The 22039-nt window shown below is 38.0% G+C and overlaps 1 protein-coding gene across 1 annotated transcript in view; it reads left to right on the top strand.

Moving 5' to 3' along the window:
- The window catches only part of ADAMTSL1 (ADAMTS like 1), an 898927-nt gene that overhangs the window by 661755 nt on the left and 215133 nt on the right, over positions 1-22039 (top strand). The window contains exons 6-8 of the mRNA XM_012813071.2: positions 4503-4629; positions 15323-15397; positions 18513-18670. Coding sequence (XP_012668525.2) covers positions 4503-4629; positions 15323-15397; positions 18513-18670 — 360 coding nt within the window. The remainder of the gene's footprint in view (positions 1-4502; positions 4630-15322; positions 15398-18512; positions 18671-22039) is intronic.

The raw sequence follows: 22039 nt of genomic DNA, 5'->3' as shown, positions 1-22039 counted from the left end.
TAAAAGCAGAACGGATGACCCTCTAATGGTGTCTAAGCAAGAGAAACGTTATTAATCTTAGTAAGTTTCAGGGTGCTGTTTTACCTTTCTCTGAATTGTTCTTGGAGCATCTCACTTTGTTTGTCACCTGAGAGAGAGATTTTGTAAAATAAGCCTCATCACGCAATCATTTTGCATGGGGTGAAGTTAGACCACTGCATCCAGCTGAGGCCTACTAGCTGAATACTAATAAGCTGCCTTAGGCCCAAATATTCGGTTTTTTCCCACTCTTTACAAACAGTTTCCATGCAGTTGCCAAAGATATGAGTGGTCATTATCTCACTTTAATGTGTTGTCCAGAATGGGGTAGGTCTGGGAGCTCACGGACCTGAACATTGCCTTCCATGACACTTCACTAATAGTGAACAAAGGTGCACTTGGGGAATAGTCTCTGAAAATACAGTAATTCTTGTTGCTGCATCAGGGCAGAGGTTGAGACTTGGTCTCTAGATATCATTTATGGTATATCTGTTTCTCTGTGCCCACAGTCACAAACACACACACACTTTCCGTACACTTGTAACTCATCAATGCCTGCAGTCTAAGGTTGCCTATCTGTAACCTGCATTGGAACTATTAGTAAACCCTTATGTTTGGTGCTGTGTACTTAACTGCTTCACCAGCATTATTTATGCATCTTTAATATCAAATACTATATTGAGCAACACAAGTACAAAGATTAGTAAAACACACGCTCAGATAGCCCCTGCTATTGTATGGAAACAGACATGTTAATAGGTTAAACTCAATATAAGATACATAACAACTTGAATTGGGTGTATATAAAAGAAACCCCAAAAGAAAAGTGGCTGAAGCATATAGAGGATTCATTACCTCACAAAAAAGAAGTCAAGATGTAATAAGTCCAAGCGTAGTTCAGAAACCAGAATGTTTCTTTCTTTCTGCTCTGCCATCTTGAGGGCAAGGCCTCTATGTTAAGATGGCCTCATTTTCAAGATGGCTGCTGGAGCTGGCAGGAAGGCAGAGGGCAGAGGGCATCTTCCCAGCCACAATTGTTCCTTTTATGTAGCCTGTCCAGAAGGCCCACAGACATTTCTGCTTTTATTTCACTAATTACAACTTGGTCACTTGGCCAAAGAGAAATGTATTCTTTTAATTGTATATAATGCTAACCCTGCATAAAACTAGGATCTGTTACTGTGAAAAATAGCAGAAAATAGATATTGGACAGCAGCCAGCTATCTCTGCCACATGGAGATATGAACAAAAGACTGAGGAAGCATAGAGCAATAAAGCTGTTAACTCTGTAATCTGAGCATGCTTCTTCTAAGGAGGAGACATCTAATTTGGGATTTGAAGGATGAATAGAAGTTTGCCAAATAAAGAATTAGGAAAGAGTGTTTTAAGCAGGAATATTAGCATGTGCAAAATGAACTCATTTCTGTATTTCTATTTATTTTTCTGTTAGTAATAGTAGGTCTTAAAGTAACAGTTTAATTTTTAATTAATCTAACAGTGACTTAAGATTAACAGATTAAGATATGTCAAGAATGATTATCCTGATACAAGTGCAAACAATTTTCCACTTGGACCAACGTAAGAACATTTTATCTGATGATAAAGTATCCCACATTTTAAAAATAATTGAGTTAGAATATTTTGGCATCTTAAAGAGGAATTGATACAAAGAAAAGGAAAAAAAAATAATTGTGTCAGGAAGATGTTTGTCTTTTAAACTCTGAAGTTAAACAAAGCCTAGTTAGATCTGACTTGGTTCATATCCTGAGGTCCAGAAACCCTTACTGAGAGTGCTAAGTTGGGGTCTGGCCAACGTAGCCTTAAAGTATGTCACCTCCTATTTAGCTATTCCTAATATGACTATTACTTTGGATCTGTGAAGCTGAATTGTTCTTTTCTTAAAATGGTTTTGGAACCATAAGAAATCTTTAGGATTAGAGAGAGATTTTTCATGATTATCTCCTTTGGCTCCATTAGAGATATCAGATTCCCTTAAAAATCTTCCAGAGAAACTTAAATCTTTTCAGAAACCTGAAATTCCTATAGTTTAAGAAGTGAATCCAGTCAGAATTGAGATGCTTCACGGTGTAAATTCCCATGCCTGCTGCCATGTTGTCCTGTAGTTTAAGGAGTGCATCCGTTTAGATTTGAGATGCTTCCCAGTGTAAATTCCCATGCGTGCTGCCATGGTGTCCTTCCACATAGCTGAGGATCTTGTCAGGTCAAGACTATCTCTTTCAATCCCAAACAACAGGAAAAGTCAATAATTCTTTGGATGCTGCCAAAATTAAGACCTCCATGCTTTCTCAACCCTCTCAACCCTCCTCAGGAAGATAATCCGATAATGTAGTGTGCTGACTTTTTTTTTTCATTTTTGCCAACTTTGATTTTGCTTATTGTCTAATTAGCTAATGTGTAGGCATCTCCAAAGGACGTGGTAAACTTCACAGCAACAACTCCTTTCCTTTGTTAACTGACCCCTCATTCATACAGGTACGGCAGCTTATAAGACTCTCCATTGTGAAAGTCTCTTGCCTTTCTAACCAAATCAAATTCTCCGTATTTCATGCTCTCAGAACACCTGTCTCTGTTTTATAGCTATTATCATGATCATCATTTTACATATATTATGTGTGATGATTTGAGTAGTATCTGCCTCTACCAAATAGACTGTAAGTCTCAGAAGGAGAGGGCTATACATGCTTACATTGGCCATCCAGTTTTGCTCCTAGCACTGTGTCCGGCCTATACTGGGTCCTCAGTTAAGTGTTGCTTAAACAATTAAATGCACTTTTTTATAAATAAGGTATTTCTATAGTCCTATTGCTTACTGTACCCAGAATACAGTGTTGATTAGCTCATGTGTGGGTTTAACTACAGTTAAGAATTTTGCAAATAATTTTGTTGCAATTACATAGAACACACCAAGGAAGTCTTGAGCCTGCATAAGGTTAGCTATACATGGATGAAACTTTGTTGCATTCTGAAGGGGCCTCTGCATGGCCTCAGCACAGATTGAGGTGGACTTCTGCTTGACCACAGCAGATACACAGGGATGGAACCTACCTGCCTTTCCTCCCCACTTTTGAAGTTGGCATCATGTTTTCCTGGTATCTTTGCATTTCAAAAAATGTACAGTTGTTTGAAGGGATGTGGCTTTGTCATCTCTTTTAAAAAGCTGTTCATTTGCTTTTAATGAAAAAATACACGTTGCCACATTTTTAAAAATACAGTACATATATAACACAATGTTAAATAATTGTATTTTTAAACCTCTGCCTAAACATGTGTTTGTGATTATTAATAAGAAAAAGAAGAAAAGAAAATCAAGCCCCAAGCCTCAAAGAAAGGTCATATTAACAACCAGATTTTTGAAAGGCAGGACAAATTGTGGGGACTCTGTGGAGATAAGCCCCTTCAAATGTCACTACCATTCTCATTTTGTCAAAAACAGTAATTGAAACAGTTTGAGAGTGGAATAAATCATTTGGTATTAGCTCTAATGAGAACTATAAGATATACAACTGGGTACGGTTTAGATGTGAAGTTTTTTTCATTTAAATGTTGGAAAGGAAAGAGTAAAGATATAAATAAGATTGCCCACATACTTTTCAAAAGCCTATGATTTTGTTAAGCCTGATTTGGATGAAGCATTAATGTTTTGCTAGAAGTATTTAGAACTTGGCTGCTTATTAGCTAAGTGACCTTGGGCAAGATTCATGGGCTCAACTATAAAACAGGGATATCTTACATGATCGTTTTAAGAATTAATGAGATATTTACCTTGTGCTTGGTCCAGAACTGAGCAAGGCAGATAGCAGGACCTCTGTGTTGGTAATCCCTGCTGCCCTCATGCCAGCCCTCCACCTCCTACACACACACACACCAAGGTTGTTTCTTTCTGCTGATTCCCTTTCTCTTTTCTTAGATGGAGTGCTAACTAGAACGTATTTTCATTATCATTTAGCAAATAGTTGTTAAGGGCCTATAATTTACCAAGCAACATGCAAGTTGCTTGGGATATATCAATGAACCCAACATACAAATCCTCCTCCTTATGCAGCTTAGGTTCTAAGGACCATACGGAACAAACATAGAGTTTATCCATAAAATGTTTCCTACTATTACCTTATAACATTGTATTTTTGTCTTTGGAGTGAATCACAGTTATTGACAGTGGGAATTAAAGATAACATCAATGATTGGAATCTTCTTCACCTTCTTCCCGTCCTTCCCTCCCATTCTCTGTCTCTAACCCCTCTTTTTGTTTATGTAGTTGAACTGTAAAAATACCTTTACCCATGCTACATTTTTTCCTCTTTACCTTGGTTCAAATTCACATTGACTTCAGTCTTCTTCGTGGGAAGTATGTTTTATGCCCCTCAGGAGTAAAGGGAGGGATATTTGTGGTGATTGGCCTCACAGTGGATCCCTCCCTCCATCTGTAGGTGCCGGTTGAATTACACATCTCTCTTTCTTGTTAGATTGTTGGCTGTGATCACCAGCTGGGAAGCACCGTCAAGGAAGATAACTGTGGGGTCTGCAACGGAGACGGGTCCACCTGCCGGCTGGTCCGAGGGCAGTATAAATCCCAGCTCTCCGCAACCAAATGTAAGATACCACAGAGATGGGGCAACCTTTGGACTTGTTGACTTGCTGTCCTCTCCTGGCTTGGCTCTGGCTCCCCTCAGCAGCCAGGGAATAACACCTAAACCAAAATGAAGACAAATCTGGAAATGCTATAGAAAGCTTCATGTTCCTGCTTCTGGATTAGCTTAGATGGGGACAAGTCAGACCACCAGCTGTAATCCCAAGAAGGAAACCTTTCCTTCTGAGGCACAACAGGAAGGAACTACACGCAGGTCTAGAGGCACTCCTCGTGCAAACATGAACTTTGCTGCCCAACCTAAGGACAGGCTGCATCCCAACTCCCGCCTGAGGGAATATAGCAAGGAGAGTGGGAGGGTCAGCACAAACCCACTCTTATCACTGTGAAATCACAAGGGCTTCATTTACAAAGTGGCCTTTGGTCAGTGCTGACACAGGTTCCTTCAGAGTTAATATAGGGCAGTGATTATGTGAAGGCTTTTATTGAGCTTTGTGTCCCGATCTATCTGTACTAGCAAAAAAAAAAAAAAAAAAAAAAAAAAAAGCTGTTTTTATTATATATGTATTTGCTGGAACATCATGTGATCATCTCATTTAAATCTCATGAGCAAGGTGCTATTAATCCCTACATTTTGGAGGAGATAACTGAGGTTTAGCTAGCTTATGTGACTTAGCGGAGGTTACAGATACATGCACATATAAAACTAAGATAGCCCTTAGCTCAGAGACATGCATTTTTAGAATTATTTTGACCTTGCTTGTCATATTGTCTCCAGATTTTGCTGTTACCTAGAATCTTTCAATAGGTCCTTGATTCGAGCATCTCTTTTACATGTTTCCCTGGCTTGGGAAATGAGAATGAATATCTTTACTGAATGTGGTTTTGTTCTCTTTACTTGTTGATTAGCTGGAGGAAAACAATTGATGTATGGGGGTTTTGTGGCTTTAAATGGACTTGTAGGTCAAGAAGAAAGGCAGATGCAGTCACTCTGGTATGCACCACAGCACTACTCAGAGAAGTCGAGAAAGGGCAGCTTGCCAGAGGACTAGGCTCCAGGGAAGAAGAGGGGGCAGGAAGACAGACTAGGGACTTTTAAATACATGAAAAATTGGAGGTGCCAGTTAAGGGAACTCTCCATATTCTAACTCCCCTGGAGGCAGTGAAAAATGTGATTCTGCAAGAAATAAAAAATAAAAAAGTTAAAAGACTCTGGCAGATAGAATAAAGGATGAGGTAATTTAGACACTGACATAATACATTTAGGCCAGATTTTTCTTTGGTCATGTGTGTTGGTAGCTTCTTCTATAAGATGAAAAATTAAAGAACCAGGATGATGGAAACCAGAAATTGACAGACACATAATTCTTTTGTAAATCTCTGAAATCATGGTTGGATAATTGAAAAAAGTTACACTTAAAAGATCACTCTTACAGAACTCTTCAAGGAATGCTAAAAGAGTTAAAATCTTTCTAATTATTTCTGTTCCATAACTGAATCGAAGCTCATTATCTAGGAATTACTATTAGGCATGAAAGGGGATACCGTGCATTTGTGCAGTACCTTCTGTATAGAAACTTCTGGGAGCGTGTTTGCAGTGGCAGAGAGCTGTCTGTCTTCTCAAGCCCCCCATCTTCCTGTTCTTATAGAAGAGCTGGAACACTCTGCTCAGACATTCTTCTCACCATCCTATTGGGGGTGACTGGTGAACTCTGGGACCTGAATCACTGGAACAAAGGTAGAGAAGCTCTGCAGGAACAAACTGAAGCAAATTGAGAGCCACATGTCATCTCCAGGTCTGCAATAAATACCTCAGTGGAAAGTGAACTATTCAAGACCGACAGTGGGTAAATTGTGTATTATCATACACAACCCAATGATTATACATAATGACAAAATGCAATTGATTCATTTATCTCAGTGCTGATGATTCCTCCTGACAAGATGATTTATATCAATAAAGCCCAGCATACGCATGCACCTTACCACAATCTGTAGCAGATGCTGAACAAACTGCCTCGTTATGTTTTCTCTACCCTAGAAGAGTCTTCTATCCTCTATTTACAGACTGCGAGCCACCCCACTGGCAGGGAAGATTAGGCTGCTCTGCGGGGCCCAGTGTACTGGCCAGGTGAGCAGTTCTCCGCCCCTGAAGGAATTCTGCCAGATCTCTCCCTTGCGTTCTGCCAGAAAGCACCGTGAGCTAGCCACATGCTCTTTTCAAACTCCTAGCACTTGGATTCCCCACATTGAACTCATTTTCTTTCTGAACTTAAATCCAAGTTTTTTCTGTATGTTATTAAGCCTTGCGGGAACAAAGAAAAAAACAGGAAAGTAGAGAAGGACCATGGTAGAAAGTGCCAGAAAGAAAAAGAAAAATAGGAGAAAGAAATTTTTTAAAACCCCCCTTTTTTTTTAAATTAAAAGACCTTATAATTGCCTAACAAATAGGAAATACAGCAAGATCAAGGAACTCTTGTCCTTGTCCTTTTTTTAAAAAGGAAAAGCTTGCCCACTGATAGCAGTTGGTCTTTCCGTTTTTCCCAGTCACTTCTCGATTTCAGTAGCTCAGGGAAGTGTCAAATGTGGCTAACATTATCTTGCTTCTGATTCTTGAAATTGAAAGACTCATTTTCTTACAAGTTTTATTGACATGTACTATATTATGTATTGTCTAAATATACTCGGAATATTCTTAGACCTAGAGCAGCCTGTTTCTGCATGTTGTCACCTGGGTATCCTAAAGCTCTCTTTCCCCCTTCCTTGAGTGGCAAAGGCTAGATAAACTAATTTATGTCAAGATAAAATGAAGTATGTAATACCTAAAGATGTGCTTCTCAGACTGTGATTTATGCTGATATCTAACAGATATGGGGAAACATATTCCCAGACTATAATTCTGGCTCAAAGATTTTGAAGTACAGTATGTTTATAATAAAACACAGTTCTCTAGATTATAAAGTGAGAAATACATATGGATTTTTTTTCAAAGAAAGCGCAAAACATTAAAGAAATGTGCCCCTGGTTTCTTCACGAGCCACTCAAGGCTATATGCAGAGGGTGCTAAAAATATGTATACATCTTTTAAGAAAGAAAAAATATATTAAATTTATAAGACTCAAGTCACTTTTGACTTATGAAACTACAAGAGGTTCTCAAATGTGAGTTGCATTCACCTTTTGTTATGGGTATAAATTGAGTATTACCATTTTAGTATATATTATTTTCCTTTCTTAAAATGCATATGTGGTTTTTTTTGCACCCTCTGTATACTGCCTCTGCAAATACTTATTAGGGACCTGCTATGTGCTGGAAACACAGCCAAGAACAAAACAGACAACATCCATTTTAGTGTCATGTTACTTACCAGTGTGAGGGACAGAGGAAAAAACAAATAACTAAATACAATGTATATGTGTCCTGTGGTGATAGAAGCCATAGAAAAACTAAAGCAGGGAAAAGACCAGGAAATCGTGTGAACTGGCAGCCAAGGGTGTTGGAGGGGAGTTGTAATTTCCATTAGATTAGTAAGGAGAAGACTCACTGATAACATAGCATTTAAGCAAGAATCTGAGGGAGCTGAGGAAAGGGAACCGTGCAAAAGTCAGAGGGAAAGGAAGTCAAAGAAAAGCAAGTGGAAAGGACCCAGGTATTTGCACTTATAATATATCTCAGGAAGAGCAAGGAAGTTAGTGTGACTAAAGCACAGTAAGTTTCAGAAAGACAAAATGAGAGGAGGAAGGCAGAGAGGCTGAGAAGCAGAGGGAAGAATAACACAGATATTGTGGAGTTTTGTAAGGGCTATGGATCTTACCTTGAATGAGATGATAAATCATTGGAGGATTTTGAGTAGAGGAGTAACTTAATCTGATTTACTTTTTAAAAAGATTATTCTATCTATACCAAGAAGAGAGAGGAGAGGCAAAGTTAGTACAATTAGCCAGGCCAATGATGATGATGGCTTGGACTGGACCAGTAATTGTGGACATGATGAGAAGTGATCTGATTATGAATATACTGTACCTGTATTTCTTTGAGTCTAAGACATCATTCATCAAAAGATGCACCATTATCTTATGTGTTACTAAGAAACAAAAACAGCTGTCATTGAAACGAAGAAACCATGACATAGCACTTTCCAGTCACTTAGAATTTTTGCTTCATAGTTCTTAAAAGTTATATTTTATATTTAGACACATTTTATCATATATCATCTTACACATACAAAAAAGAAAAAGAAAACTAAAATCAATTGATTTTGTTCATCAGCCTTTATTAGTTTCAGCATATGGATCCTTTATATTTTAGTTAGATTTATATCTGTTGTATTTTTTGTAGCTATTAAAAATGGCATTGTATTCATTTTTTTATTATTATTAGAGATGTGGTCTTACTACATCTAGGCTAATGAGCTCTGGCTACTCACAGGCATAATTATAGAACACTATAGCCTTGAGCTCTTGGGCTCAAGTGATCTTGCCTCAGCCTCCAGAGTAGCTGGAACTGAAAATATTCACCTCTGCATTGGCCTTGGCATTATATTTTAATTCCATCTCCACCTATATATTTCTAGTTTGTAGAAACATGATTGATTTTTGTGTATTTCCCATGTACTGCATATTATGTGTACTGACTAAACTCACTAGTTCTAAGAGTTTTAAGTAGGTTGCTGAGATTTTATAAATAATCATTTTGTTTACGAATAAGGGTGAGTTTTGCTTCTTTCTTTTTAATTTGTAAGCTGTTTATTTCTGTTTCTGGCCTTATTTTACCATTAGGGCATCAAATACAATTGCAATAGGAGTGATGAGAATGTACAAATCTTAAGATTTGGAAACACATCCAGTTTCTCATTATTGAGTGGGATAGTTGAGATTTTTTATAAATACCCTTTATCAGATTAAAGAAGTTTCCTTCTTTTCCTAGCATGCCGAGAGTTATTATCATGCATAGATGTTGAATTTTATCAAATTCTCTTTCTGTTTCAACTGATACAATCAGGTGGTTTTTCTTCTTTTAGTATGATGATTTACATTAACTGGTTTTTAAACTTAAAAAAGCCTTGTATTCCTGGGACAAACTCTACTAGATCATGGTATATTATTCTTTATATAGAGTAATGGTTTGATTTTTTTTTTTTTTTTTTTTTTGGAGACAAAGTCTTGTTTTGTCACCCTTGGTAGAATGCACTGGCATCATAGCTCACAGCAACCTTGAACTCTTGGGTTCAAGTGATCCTCTTGCCTCAGCCTTCCAAGTAGCTGGGATTATAGGCACCCACCGCAACACTCAGCTACTTTTTAGAGATGGGGGTCTCACTTTTTGCTCAGGTTGATCTTGAACTCCTGAGCTCAGGCAATCCACAAGAATGCTAGGATTACAGGTGTGAGCCATCGTGTCTGGCATTTTGCTGGTTTGATTTGACAACATTTTGTTGAAGGTTTTTATGTCTATATTTGTAAGAGATACTGTCGGCAGTATTCCTTTTCTTTTTTTTTTTCTGAATGTCTTTGGTGTTAGTTTTAACATAAAAAGGCCTTATACCATGAGGGAGGAAGTGATCCTTCATCTTCTTTTTTCTGGAAGAGATTGTATAGAAATGGTATTGACTTTTTAAAATGCTTGGTAGTATTGACCAGTGAAACTTTGGGGGCCTGAAGATTAATTTTTCAATATGTAATTTTTTGAACATATAGACTACTGTTATTACAATTATAATGTCCATTCTGGGTTCAATTCATTGCTTTTTCACTTCAGTATAGTTTATATTTTTTTGTTTCTCTGAATGTCTAGTAATTTTTGACTGGATGCCAGACATTGCAAATTTTACTTTGTCTGGTACTAGATAATTGTCTATTCCTGTAAATAATCTTGAGTTTTGTTCTGGGAGCAGTTAAGTTGCTTAAAATCAGTTTGATCCTTTTGGATCTTAAAATTTGGTAGATAAGACTGAAACCATGTTTGGTCTAGAGGGAATGGTGCCCTTCTCCTGAGGCAAGACTTTTCTGAATACTCTATTCAAAGTTCCATGACTTATGAAGTTTTCCAGTCTGGCTGGTAGGATAAGATACTATCCTTAACACTGTATGAGCTCCATGTACTCTTCTCCGTTATTTTTATATATGGTTCTTTCTGCAGACCGGGTAGTCTCCTCATCTTCATGTTCAATCAGTATGCTATTGGAAACTTAAAGGGGACCCTCTTGGACCTTGAAAGTTGTCTTTCTGTATAGCTCTCTCTTTTCTTTGACTTTGTCTCACAAATTCTAACTGCTTTGGTCTCCTTGGATTCTTTTCCTTATTGCTCGGTCTCTTCAACTACCAACCACTAAAGTTCCCACTTCTAAAGCTGTAGCCCAGAAACTCTTTGACAGCAGTAAGCTGCAGCAATATTAAGTCTTACTTCATTTAATTTCTGACTCTCAAGAATCATTGCTCTTCTTTACCTAATATCCAGTATCTTAAAAACCAGAGTTTTACATAATTTTATCTGACTTTTAGATTATTTTAGGCAAGATGTTAAACCTGGTCACTGTTACTTCATCTTAGCCAAAAGCAGAGTATTGGTACTAAGCTCTTAATTCAACTTTGCAATTATGTATAGTTAGCTAGCTTTCAACTCCCTCTGTGGGAAAGTTATTAAACATCTCTGATTCCTCATCTCTTTACATTTCCACAATCACTTGATTCCCAGGAAATTGTATTCCACTGTTGTCTTAGAATTTTTCCCAAGATGCTGACACTCATTTTGTAAGTTCGATAGTGGCTGTATTGATATTAGCACCTTTGCAGGCAAATATAACTATGGCAGGATTCCTGCCTGACTAAGAGGAAATAGATACTACTGATTGTGAGATGCATTCTCATTTCATTTATGTCAATATATGAAAAATTATTTCTCTTAGATTTGGTGAAATAGGATATTTTGACAATAGACCATTCCAACAGATTAGCTATTAAGATGAAGTCAAGGATGACTCCAAGGTTTTTGGCCTAGGCAACTATGAGGACAAAGTTCCCCATTGAGAATGCTGGGCACCTTGTTTGGCTGTCCAGTATACATCCTCCTTTGTGAAATTATATGCTCATCTTATCCTTAATTTATTGGATGTATTTTAAGAGTAATGATATTAGCATGAAGATTTAAAATATGCCTTTAAAACCTCCTTAGGATTGGCGTATCATTTTAATATGTACCCAACTATACTAAAAACAATGGTTCTTTCATTTTTAAAAAATTAAAATGAAATATCAGCCCCACAGACTTGGAGAGAAGAGTCTTTAAAAAACATGAACTTATCAACAGATCTAAAAATAAGATAAACTTAGATTTCAGAATAAGAAATTCTTTTCAAAATATTGTCATTATCACCATTCTTTACTACAGCGTGACTCATACAGAACATCCACGTATGGAGAGTTTGAAAGGTGAATGTAAGATGTTCTATAGAGAGAGTTGTATATTGCACATACAGATACTGATTTTTAAGGCAGTCTTCTAGGTAAAATCCTCAGGAACAATTTTCTTAAGAAAGGACTTTTGTAGCTTACGTATGTGAAATGATAGAACTTATGATTCCCATGGAAATCTTGCCCACTTGACTGACAAAGTAGATATCTGATCTCTGAAGCACTTCTTTTATAATTTTTGATTAATAACCCAGAAGTATGTCCTGAAGACTAGCACCGTGGTTTTGTCAACAAAACCAGAATAGATTAGGACAGATGCACTTGATCATAGAACACTGTGCCTTTGTAAGAAAGGGCACCCAAGGAATGCACAGCGTGGTGGGAGAGGATGTGACCACCTGCCTTGCCAACTATACCAATTGCATTATTCACTGAGGAGGCAGGTGTTGCAACCAGATTGCTTTCACGTTTCGCGATATCTTAAACACCTCTCTGTGCACAACACTGTAGTAGGTGCCAAGTACAAGAATTCCCCAACCTAATTTTTTTTCTCTTTAGCTTATTGTAAGATTAAGAGTACCGTTCCTTGAAGTATTTTCTGATCTCTAGCTGATATATATGAACAAGTTCCCCTAGATTAACATACTGAGTGTGCACTTGGTGAAATACAATAAAATGGGCTTGGGGGGGGAGGTGGGGAGTGTGGTTCAAGGCTCCTAAGAGACTAACTAACATGCCATCAGGGGGCTATAGCATGCAGCATTTCCCCACGTGTTCTATCTTAGGTCCCTGAAAAGGGGATTATTGTTTTTGTTTGTCTTCTTTGTCACTGAATCCCTAGCACCTAGCATGGAGCCAGACACTAAGAGATACTCAAAAAATAACTTGTGGAATAACATAATGGATGTGCTTATTGCCTAGTAACCTGCCCGGTGACTCTTAGTCCTTTTCAGGACCGTAGAATTGACTGCGGCTCTTCCTACCACTGTGCAGTTGGCTGCCAGTTGCACAGGTTGGCACCAGCCTGACCTGCTCGCTGTCTCTTTGGCTAAGCAAATACAGAGGGCATCAGAAGATCTTCTATTTTTGCCTAGTCTATTTTATCTACCTACTACTGTCTTCCCATCAATAACTTTCTAGTTTTCTTCCCTCTCTTCTTTGGGAAGCATACACATGTTATTGCATCAGCTGTAGGCAGGGTCTTAATGCCCTGGTGTGTGGACTGGGAGTCACTTCCCAGCAGAACAAGAGGGAGGCTGCTAGTGGTGCGTGGGGTCAGGGCGTGCCAGTGAGCAGAAAGCTTCCCTTTTACTTGCACTTTGTTTGACCTGTGAATAAACAAAGACTTTCTATTTCTAGAAGTCCCATTCTGTTTAACTGCTTTGAGTTTCTTTTACAAACTTAAAAATTCGTTTCTTCATGCAAGGTATTTAACACTCCGTGGGCCCTGTCTAAACTTGGTGGTGGTTGTTTCTTCCCTGTATTCCTCTTACATTGTTTTGTTCTTGTGTGCCACAGACACTCAGATCTCGCAAAGTCTGCCTCATTTTTAACAATGTATGACGTTAGCAACAACTATAAGGTTGTAGCATGAGTAGAATATTCAGTATCCTAGAGAACCTGGTCAAGGTAACCTCTCAGGGAAGAAATCGGGAACATGTGATTTCTCCTTTCTCTTACAAGGGGTATTATGCTAGGAGTTTTGAAGAGCTTAGAAACACAATAAAAATAAACAGTTCTTCAGTCCCTGTCCCTAAAGAGGTTTGGAAAAAAGGGAGAAAAATAATATTTACGGAATGCCCCCTGTGTTCCAGGTTATAGATCTATAAAATTATATCCACATTTACATTTATATCTATTCACAACAATATTTTAAGGTAAATGTTGTTTTCTCTGTTTTCCAAATGAGGAAACTTGAGCTCAGAGAAGCTAGGTAACTTCTAAGATTTACTTGTTGAAACTAAATTCTCCTAAAGATAGGATAATAACGTTCAGGTTCAGAGAAATTGGATAACTTTTCAGATTCTTTTGAAAAGAAGCTGAGTTAAACTGAGCTTTTCAGATTCTTTCTGAAAAGAGCAGAGTTAAACTAGGCTCTTCCAATGACAGGATAATAATATATAGTATTAGAAAGATACGCGGGAATAAAGAATCCCACAGAGCTTCTAAATATACTGATGAGTTGTTTGTACAATCTATCTTTCTCTTATCTTAAGTACCTTCCTATGCCTGTGACCTGACTTAAACTATACATTATTCTTCCCAGAGGCTTCATTTTTTCATTGTAAAATACTCTATGCCACAAATTTTAGGTGAGAAGTTAATAGTATAATGTAGGTGAAAGTGAAACTCTGCTGTGCCATATGAATATAAGGTATTATTGTCATAAGTGGAGTCTTGAATAAGAGTGCTTGTGATATATTTGGAGTTCGTGGAATAATAAAATCAAATTTTTTGTCTGCTTCTTATGAATTTAAGCCCAATTTGCAAGGAGGGTAAACAGAAATCTGTTATAAAATAATCTGTGATTATGCCAATTTTTTAATATTTCAATACAGAATGGGTATATTAACAATACAGAAAGAAGTATTAACAATAAACATTCATGGGGCACTGATTATATGTAGTATTAGGGGTAGATAGCATGAAGGATAGACAAAAACTAGAAGACATGATTTCTACCTTTGAGGGATTGGAAACATACAGCAAATATATTTTCCCCTCCTCTTGTCTGTCCTATTCATCCAAGATACTCTTCAAGAGAGAAGTTCAGTATTTGAGGTGGTTTTTTATTTTTTGCATTTTTTTGAGACAGACTCTCTCTCTGTCACCCTGGGTAGAGTGCCATGGAGCCATAGCTCACAGCAACCTCAAACTCCTGGGTTCCAGTGACCCTCTTGCCCCAGCCTCCCAAGTAGGGGGACTACAGGCACCTACTACAATGCTCAGCTAGTTTTTCTATTTTTAGTAGAGATGGGATCTTGCTCTTGCTCAGGCTAGAAATTCATGATTTGAACATTAGAATCTATTCTTATTTTTTAACTCAACACAAGTGAGTTTAAACAGGCCACATCCCCCATGAGTTAGCTATTGACTAGCATCTCTAGCATATTTTATTTTGAGGAAAGTGAAGATTTTGATTCCCAAATTTTGACTTTTACTTTGCAAACACTGAAAAACAATGTCATTCTTTGAGATATATAAGTCAGTGCCTTTATACACAGTGTGAGGAAGTCAATGATTTTGTGTCAGGTTACATGTCATAAGACTTTGCTTTGCTTATCTCTAGTGGATGACACTGTGGTTGCGATTCCCTATGGAAGCAGACATATTCGCCTTGTCTTAAAAGGACCTGATCACTTGTGTAAGTAAACTCGGTTTTCCTTTGGGGATTGGGAATTTCAGTTTTTATTGTTTGTTTTATGTTCCCAGAAGAGATTAAAACAAAGAATACAAATCTTTCTACTCTATCACAATATGATAGTTTGAGTGCTTCTGTTTATCTCTTCACTGCCTGATGAGATAGTAAACAGTTCTGTAGGAATTATCACTAACAGCAGCGATCCTAAAAAACACAGAATAAGCGCTCCTGTCGGGTTGTTCATGGGTTAAACTCATGTTTGTGCATTTGGGAATATTATATCTCATCCTCTCTCTTCTTCCTTTTTAATCTCAATCTTTATCTTGCCTTGATTCCCTCTCTTTTTTCCTTCCTTTCAACCCTTTCTCCCTCTTCTAACATTTTTTCACTTTTTCTTTCTGTTCTCATGTTTCAGTGTTTCATTAATCCAGAAGAACAAACAACTTGAAAACTGTAGCACTTAGAGAAAGTCAGAGTGTTATAATTAAACATCCCATGTATTAAAGACAATTCAGAGCCCTCATATCTTAAAGACAGTTATGGAGATTCAGGATTGAAGGGTAATCATGACCCCAAATATCAAATGGTAGCACAGCCTCTCCAGGGTTTGTGCAAGAATTGATCTTCCATCGTGCCAAGGCAGCAGTACACAGCCACATCTTTTGTTATTACTGTTTAATGCTGTGTACGTATACACCAGTAAATTGCAAGCAGAATATAGGGAGAAAACAAAGACGAGGGTGAGAGACAAGATGCTAGCATTTTCTGCAAAATTCCCTTTCACCAAAAGGCTTTATAGCTCCGTTGGTTCCCTGAGCACTTCTGAGCTCCGCTCTGCCTGTTCCTGGGTTCCCACAAAACCATCTGTCATCTTCTGCTCTTTCTCCCCTCCTACACCTATCCCTATGAAACAAATTTAGGTAGAAAGCATTATTTTTTAGCAACTGGATTATAAATGAAATCATGCTATAAAAACAAACAAGAGAAAAACAAGTTGAGGCCTATAAAAGTCTACATAGCCTACCATAGTCTTTCTAAAAATAGATACATTTCACGAACGAGGTGAGATTTGAAGGGTCATGTGAAGGAAAGGAATAAAGTACAGCTCAGGCAAAACAAAAAAGCAATGATAAGTGACCTAAGATGTATCCAAGTTTTTTTCTAATGCTGAACAACCTTATGAAATACAGTGTTCACATGTCAAAAGGTAGTATGTGTGTGTACACTATTACCCCTCAAATCATTCATTTTCCCTCTTGATAACTGGAGAGAGCTAACCCACTCAAAAATAGTATTTCTACGAGCAGTGACAGAGACTGAAATAAAAATATTCAGGCCAAGATCATCACCAAGAGGGGGACTGACTCCTCCTTGAAGAAGAAAGCATCTACAGGAGTAGATTTAAGAGGAAAATTTACTCTTACAAATGTATTAGTCTCCCAGATTTCCTAATTATATGATCCCTAAGAAGCCAAAGAATAAGCTTTGTTTGATTTGATTGTCCAAAGGATTTGACGAAAAGCAAAATGGAATCTGCCCTTTTCCCCCACACACATACACTGGGTAGCATATGTATAGCTAAGGAATTTTTCATTTAGTTTTATTCTTTTGTATTTAGAATGTAATTCAGCGAGATAATGTGGGAGTAAATGATACTGTTTCCCTGCAGCTCTTCATCACTTCACTCCCCAAAGCTGGTTCAGTATGGGACCAACCTGAAATAGTTAGGGTCAACTCTGAATGAGGATGGGCAGTCTGGTCCTCCCCCAGCTCATCTTTAATCAGAAGAACCTTGAGAAAGTTAGCTGTGAGCCTGACAAGTAAATGGAATCAGATGCTCAGATCAGGTCTATAATGCCAAGATATTTCCAAAACTAAGTTAGTCCATGTGCTGGAGGTGTTTCTGTAACTACAAGTATGGCAGCTTGAGAAAGGAAAGCTAGTGGAAGGAGATTCAGTGTCATTGCTTTCCTCTAGTGACACCTGTGCTTCCCTTTGACATTCTTCTGTGGGGTTCTACACTAAAACAGGGAGTCATGCTTGGCCTCCTCTAGAAAAAGGTCTCCACAGACTTCATCTGAGAGTTACTGCACATTTAGTTGAATGCCAATATTTTCCACCCGTCGGTATTACTTATAGTAAAGAACGTCAAGTGGATCACAAGTATTAGTAGAATAATACATTGTGTACTTTAGTACCTCCAGATACCTTAAAATTGATTTTTAACTCAAAGCCCCACTGTGTCTTTCTGCTGAAGGAGCACTGCCAAAACAGAAAGTTCTCATGCAGGTTTCAGAAACCCTTAGCTTTCGTCCATCTATCTTCCTTCATGCAGCAATTCTTCGACATCCCCTCTCAGTCGCATGGCAACGTAGTCTTCTCTGAAACAGACATCATAATTGCCATCATCCCCAGCAGGCTCTGATTTCCCACAGCAAAAAAATGTTCCATATACTTTTTCCATTGGCCAGATTTGAATGCTCTGGGAATCAAGTTCTTTCTCTCTTAAGTACTTACAAAATACCGTACATGTATATTTACATAAAAGTGAATTCAGTATCAGAAAGAATTTTTTTCCAAAGAGAGAGAACCATAAAGGATAGTTCCTATTTTTAAGTCACTATAGTTTCTTCCTTTTGAGCAATAGCAGATTTACAATAAACAACCAGAAAGCGTGAACAAGCACAAGTTAAGGCAGGAAGATAAAGTCACACAGGTAGTGAGGCAACTAAGAGATGTGCCCTGGAACTCACAGAGCAAAAAGAAACTGGAAGGTATCCTAGGCTGATGGCCATCAAGATTGGAATCGATACGATACGTACAGGAGGTGGTTTAGTCAAAGGAATAGGGTTCTAATAAGGGGGATGCCCAAACAAGGTCATCGTCATCCAGAGAGTCAAAGATTTTTTTGACAAGGAGCCTTGAATGCTTGACTGTGAGTTTTAGAATAATGTCATTTGCAGCATAAACTCCTGTGTGATCCAGGAGTGCCTGTGTATGTATTTATACCAGTTTCCATTTTGTCAGCTCTAAGCTTTGTTGCATGAGACGTGCTTGCATGTGATCTGTGGTACCCTCCGAACAGCTTTCTCTCCTCTTCATGTGTTTGATTACGTAGATCTGGAAACCAAAACTCTCCAGGGTGCTAAAGGTGAAAACAGTCTCAGCTCTACAGGCACCTTTCTTGTGGACAATTCTAGTGTGGACTTCCAGAAATTTCCAGACAAGGAGATACTGAGAATGGCTGGACCACTGACAGCAGATTTCATTGTCAAGGTGAGCCCATTTGGGGACCTCATTTTTAAGCCACATCCAAACTGATGTTACTTATAATTTCTTGAAGAGAAGGAGACTTTAGATTTTGACATATATTTGGAAAGCCCATTTGTTATCCAGGAAATGTTTGATTCTAGGTGTTGAACTAGCTATATCCTGGAGTTTACAAGAACATATATTTTTAAGGTTATAGGAAAATCTACCTATTATTAACAAAATTGCCCTCACCTAAGAAGCTAACATGTCATTAATTGAGGGCTATAAACTGTTTGAAAAACAATTAGGATACACAATCATTGACACATGTAGGGTCTCCTCAGTGAAAGAGAAATACAAACTGATGGTCCATAGACTTGATCAACTTAATGCTGCTTTCCATGGCAAGTTCTGTTGTCTCTTGTACTGGCAACAAGACGAAGTTGTTTCCTTCTATCAGAGCTTCCCTACTCTTCAAGGAAATATAAAACACATTGCTGGAAGCAACATGCACATTCTGCTGGAAAAATGCACACATTAGAACATTTGGGAATCACAATAAAATAAAACATATTTTTTCCTTCAGTAGGTCAGGAGGACCTGAAGGATTTCAGCTGTAAAGCTGTAAAACTTGTAATGTGTCCAGGACTTCATAAATTTTTCATCATGGGACCTGGAGCCAGAGGACATTTGATTTAAGCTAAGGCTTGATGACCCCATGGCTGCTGGAAATAAGAATGCATATAGGAAAATGTGATAGACAGCAATGTTCCAAAATGGAAGAAGGGTTCCAGAATACTGTCCTTGTCTCCATCTGCATGCTAGTTCTTCTTAATCCAGTCCAGATGCCAGCCACATGAACATGAGCAGGAAGCTACAAGCCATCAGAGGTAGCTTACAATAGGGATGATTAAAACATTTCCATTAAGCAAGAAAATCTAGTAAAGAAGTGAAAGATGTCTCTATTTTTTAAAGCCCATTGAGTACTGTTAAATAGACTATGTATACAATAGTAATTTCCCTAGTGGCCTTGCAAGAGTTAATACATACACTGAAAATATAGAACTGGATTCAAGTAACATTATTCACATTTGAGTAGCTCGCAGCATTGGCAAATGCATCTTATCCAGCCCATTTCCTTTTTTCTGAGCATCCCCACTGGATATCCCATGGGCACAACAATTGCAACATTCCAAAATGGAACTTGTCTAGGCCTAGAAACCTGTTTTATCTTCTTTATTTTTTTGTCTTATGGATGAATACACTATCTCCCCAGGCAAGGCAGAAACCTTTGACTCAGCCTAATTTCCCCTGTTCTTGTGTGTCCCCCTTCAGCCTGCTTCCAGAACATCTCAAAATTGTTCTTTCTTCTCCATCTTTCTTGTCACTTTCTTAGTTTGGACATTTGCATTTTCTCACCAGAACTAACACTATGGCTCTGAATTAGTTTTCTAGCCTCTGATTCATTGTCTATGTTGCCTTCAGAGTTAGTTTTCTGAAACCAAGATTCCCCTTCCCATAATTCTGCACAGTCCCTCCCTTCTCCTCATTGCTTTGAGGTGAAAAGGGAAAGCCATAGCATAGCACCTGTTCCCCTCCATAAACTGGATTTGGTCGACTTTCTAACTTCATCTTTGACTTGTTCCCTTCTGTTTGAACCAAGAATGACTCGCAGGGCCCCCCACACTTTCCACTCTTATAACTCATTACCTTTGCAGAGTGCTGCACCCTCTACCAGGAATGCTCTTTTCTTCTTCAACTCTCTTTACTAACTCCTGTTTGATCTGCAGGATTTCCTCCTTCCAGAGCACTCTATGAATCCAACCGCAAATTCCTATTTACATTACATCTCCCCACTCTGTTCTTTAAGGGAAAGGACTGAATTATATTTGTCTTCACATCTTCACGAAAAGATCCCAATAAGCTCTAGTAAGTGCTGGATGAATAAATAACTTTACACACAATTGTTTAAGTAGAGCAAGTGCTGACATCTCTATTATACCTGCAAGGAAACTTAGCTTCGGAGAAGTTGAGCGACTTGCCTAAGTTCACACCAACGGTAAGCCAGGACTAAAAATAACATCTCTTAAATTCTGGCCCATGACTCTTTCGATGACATGTTGCTTCTAAGAGTATATTATTTTTCTTCTATGGTTTTAGTTAAAAAAAAAATGGGAATTAAAAAAATGTAAGATTGTTCTAAGGTAAATTATGTAATTTTTTAATTAATTTACTTAAACTTTAAAATGAACCAGAGGCTGATTTAGTAAGGTATAGGAAAAAAGGAGAAAATTATGTTTTTTTCAGTGTTTGTAATGAAATGACTTTTCCCTCCTCAAAGCTCCCCCAAAGATATAACTGAAAATAAAAGATTACCATTTGATTATTTATCATTTTCTATCATCTAGGTGTTGAAAATTAAACACATAGTATTAATCCAACTTTTAGTAGCATTCAAAGTGTAGTCTGTTTTGTATTATGTATATATATATATATATATGATGATTAATAAAATACTCTTTATATGTATTTTTTTTTTTTTTTAGAAACAGGGTCTCTCTCTGTTACCTAGGCAATTATACATAGTTCACTGCAGCCTCAAATTCCTGAGCTCAAGAGGAGTGATTCTCCTGCCTCGGCCTTCTGAGTAGCTAGGACTCCTACAGAAGTGCCCCACCACACCTGGCTATGCTGTTTATTTTCATTTTTGTAGACACAGGGTCTTGCTGTGTTGCCCAGGATAGTCTTGAACTCCTGGCCTCAAGCAATCCTCCCACCTCAGCCTCCCAAACTGCTGGGATTACACACAAGCATAAGCCACCATGCCCAGCTCAAATCTAAAATCAGTCTCACATGGATAAATTTTATTAGAAGCACCAAAATCCTACTTCATAGTCAGCAAAACAGAACAATCCTCAGGATGGTGCGATTACCCTGCATGACCTAGTGGTGTAAAGTCGGATGATTCAGAAAGTAGAAAAACCAGACATACTGCAGGAAGCAATCAGTATAGCAGGGTGTCCAACCTGTGGCCCACAGGCTTTGGGCTGATTTTGTGAGGACATTTTTTGCCCATCTGTGGTATCGGATATCACGAAAAGCGTGTACAGACCTTTCATTTGCTAAACAGCTTTCTTTGTATTTACTTTCTCGTATTTACTGTGTAGCCCAAGACAGCTCTTACTCTGCCAGAGTGCTGCAGGAAAAAAAATGGTTGGACACCTCTGAAACTTAAACAGGCTTTGAGTAGAGAGCTTTACAACAGTCCTTTAAAGGTTTAAAAATGCATGGCAGAGTTTTATTTTCAAGATGTAGACATCTCTCTTAAAACTGTCTGATAGAAACCAGTTCTCTATTTTTATTTTTAAGTAATTAATTTATTGTTTTAATATG

This window comes from Otolemur garnettii, unplaced genomic scaffold (assembly GCF_000181295.1).
Source record: "Otolemur garnettii isolate 467f Iridium unplaced genomic scaffold, OtoGar3 scaffold00006, whole genome shotgun sequence".
Lineage (NCBI taxonomy): Eukaryota > Metazoa > Chordata > Mammalia > Primates > Galagidae > Otolemur > Otolemur garnettii.
Note: the sequence above shows the minus strand (reverse complement) of the source record. Positions and strands in the feature narration are given on the sequence as shown.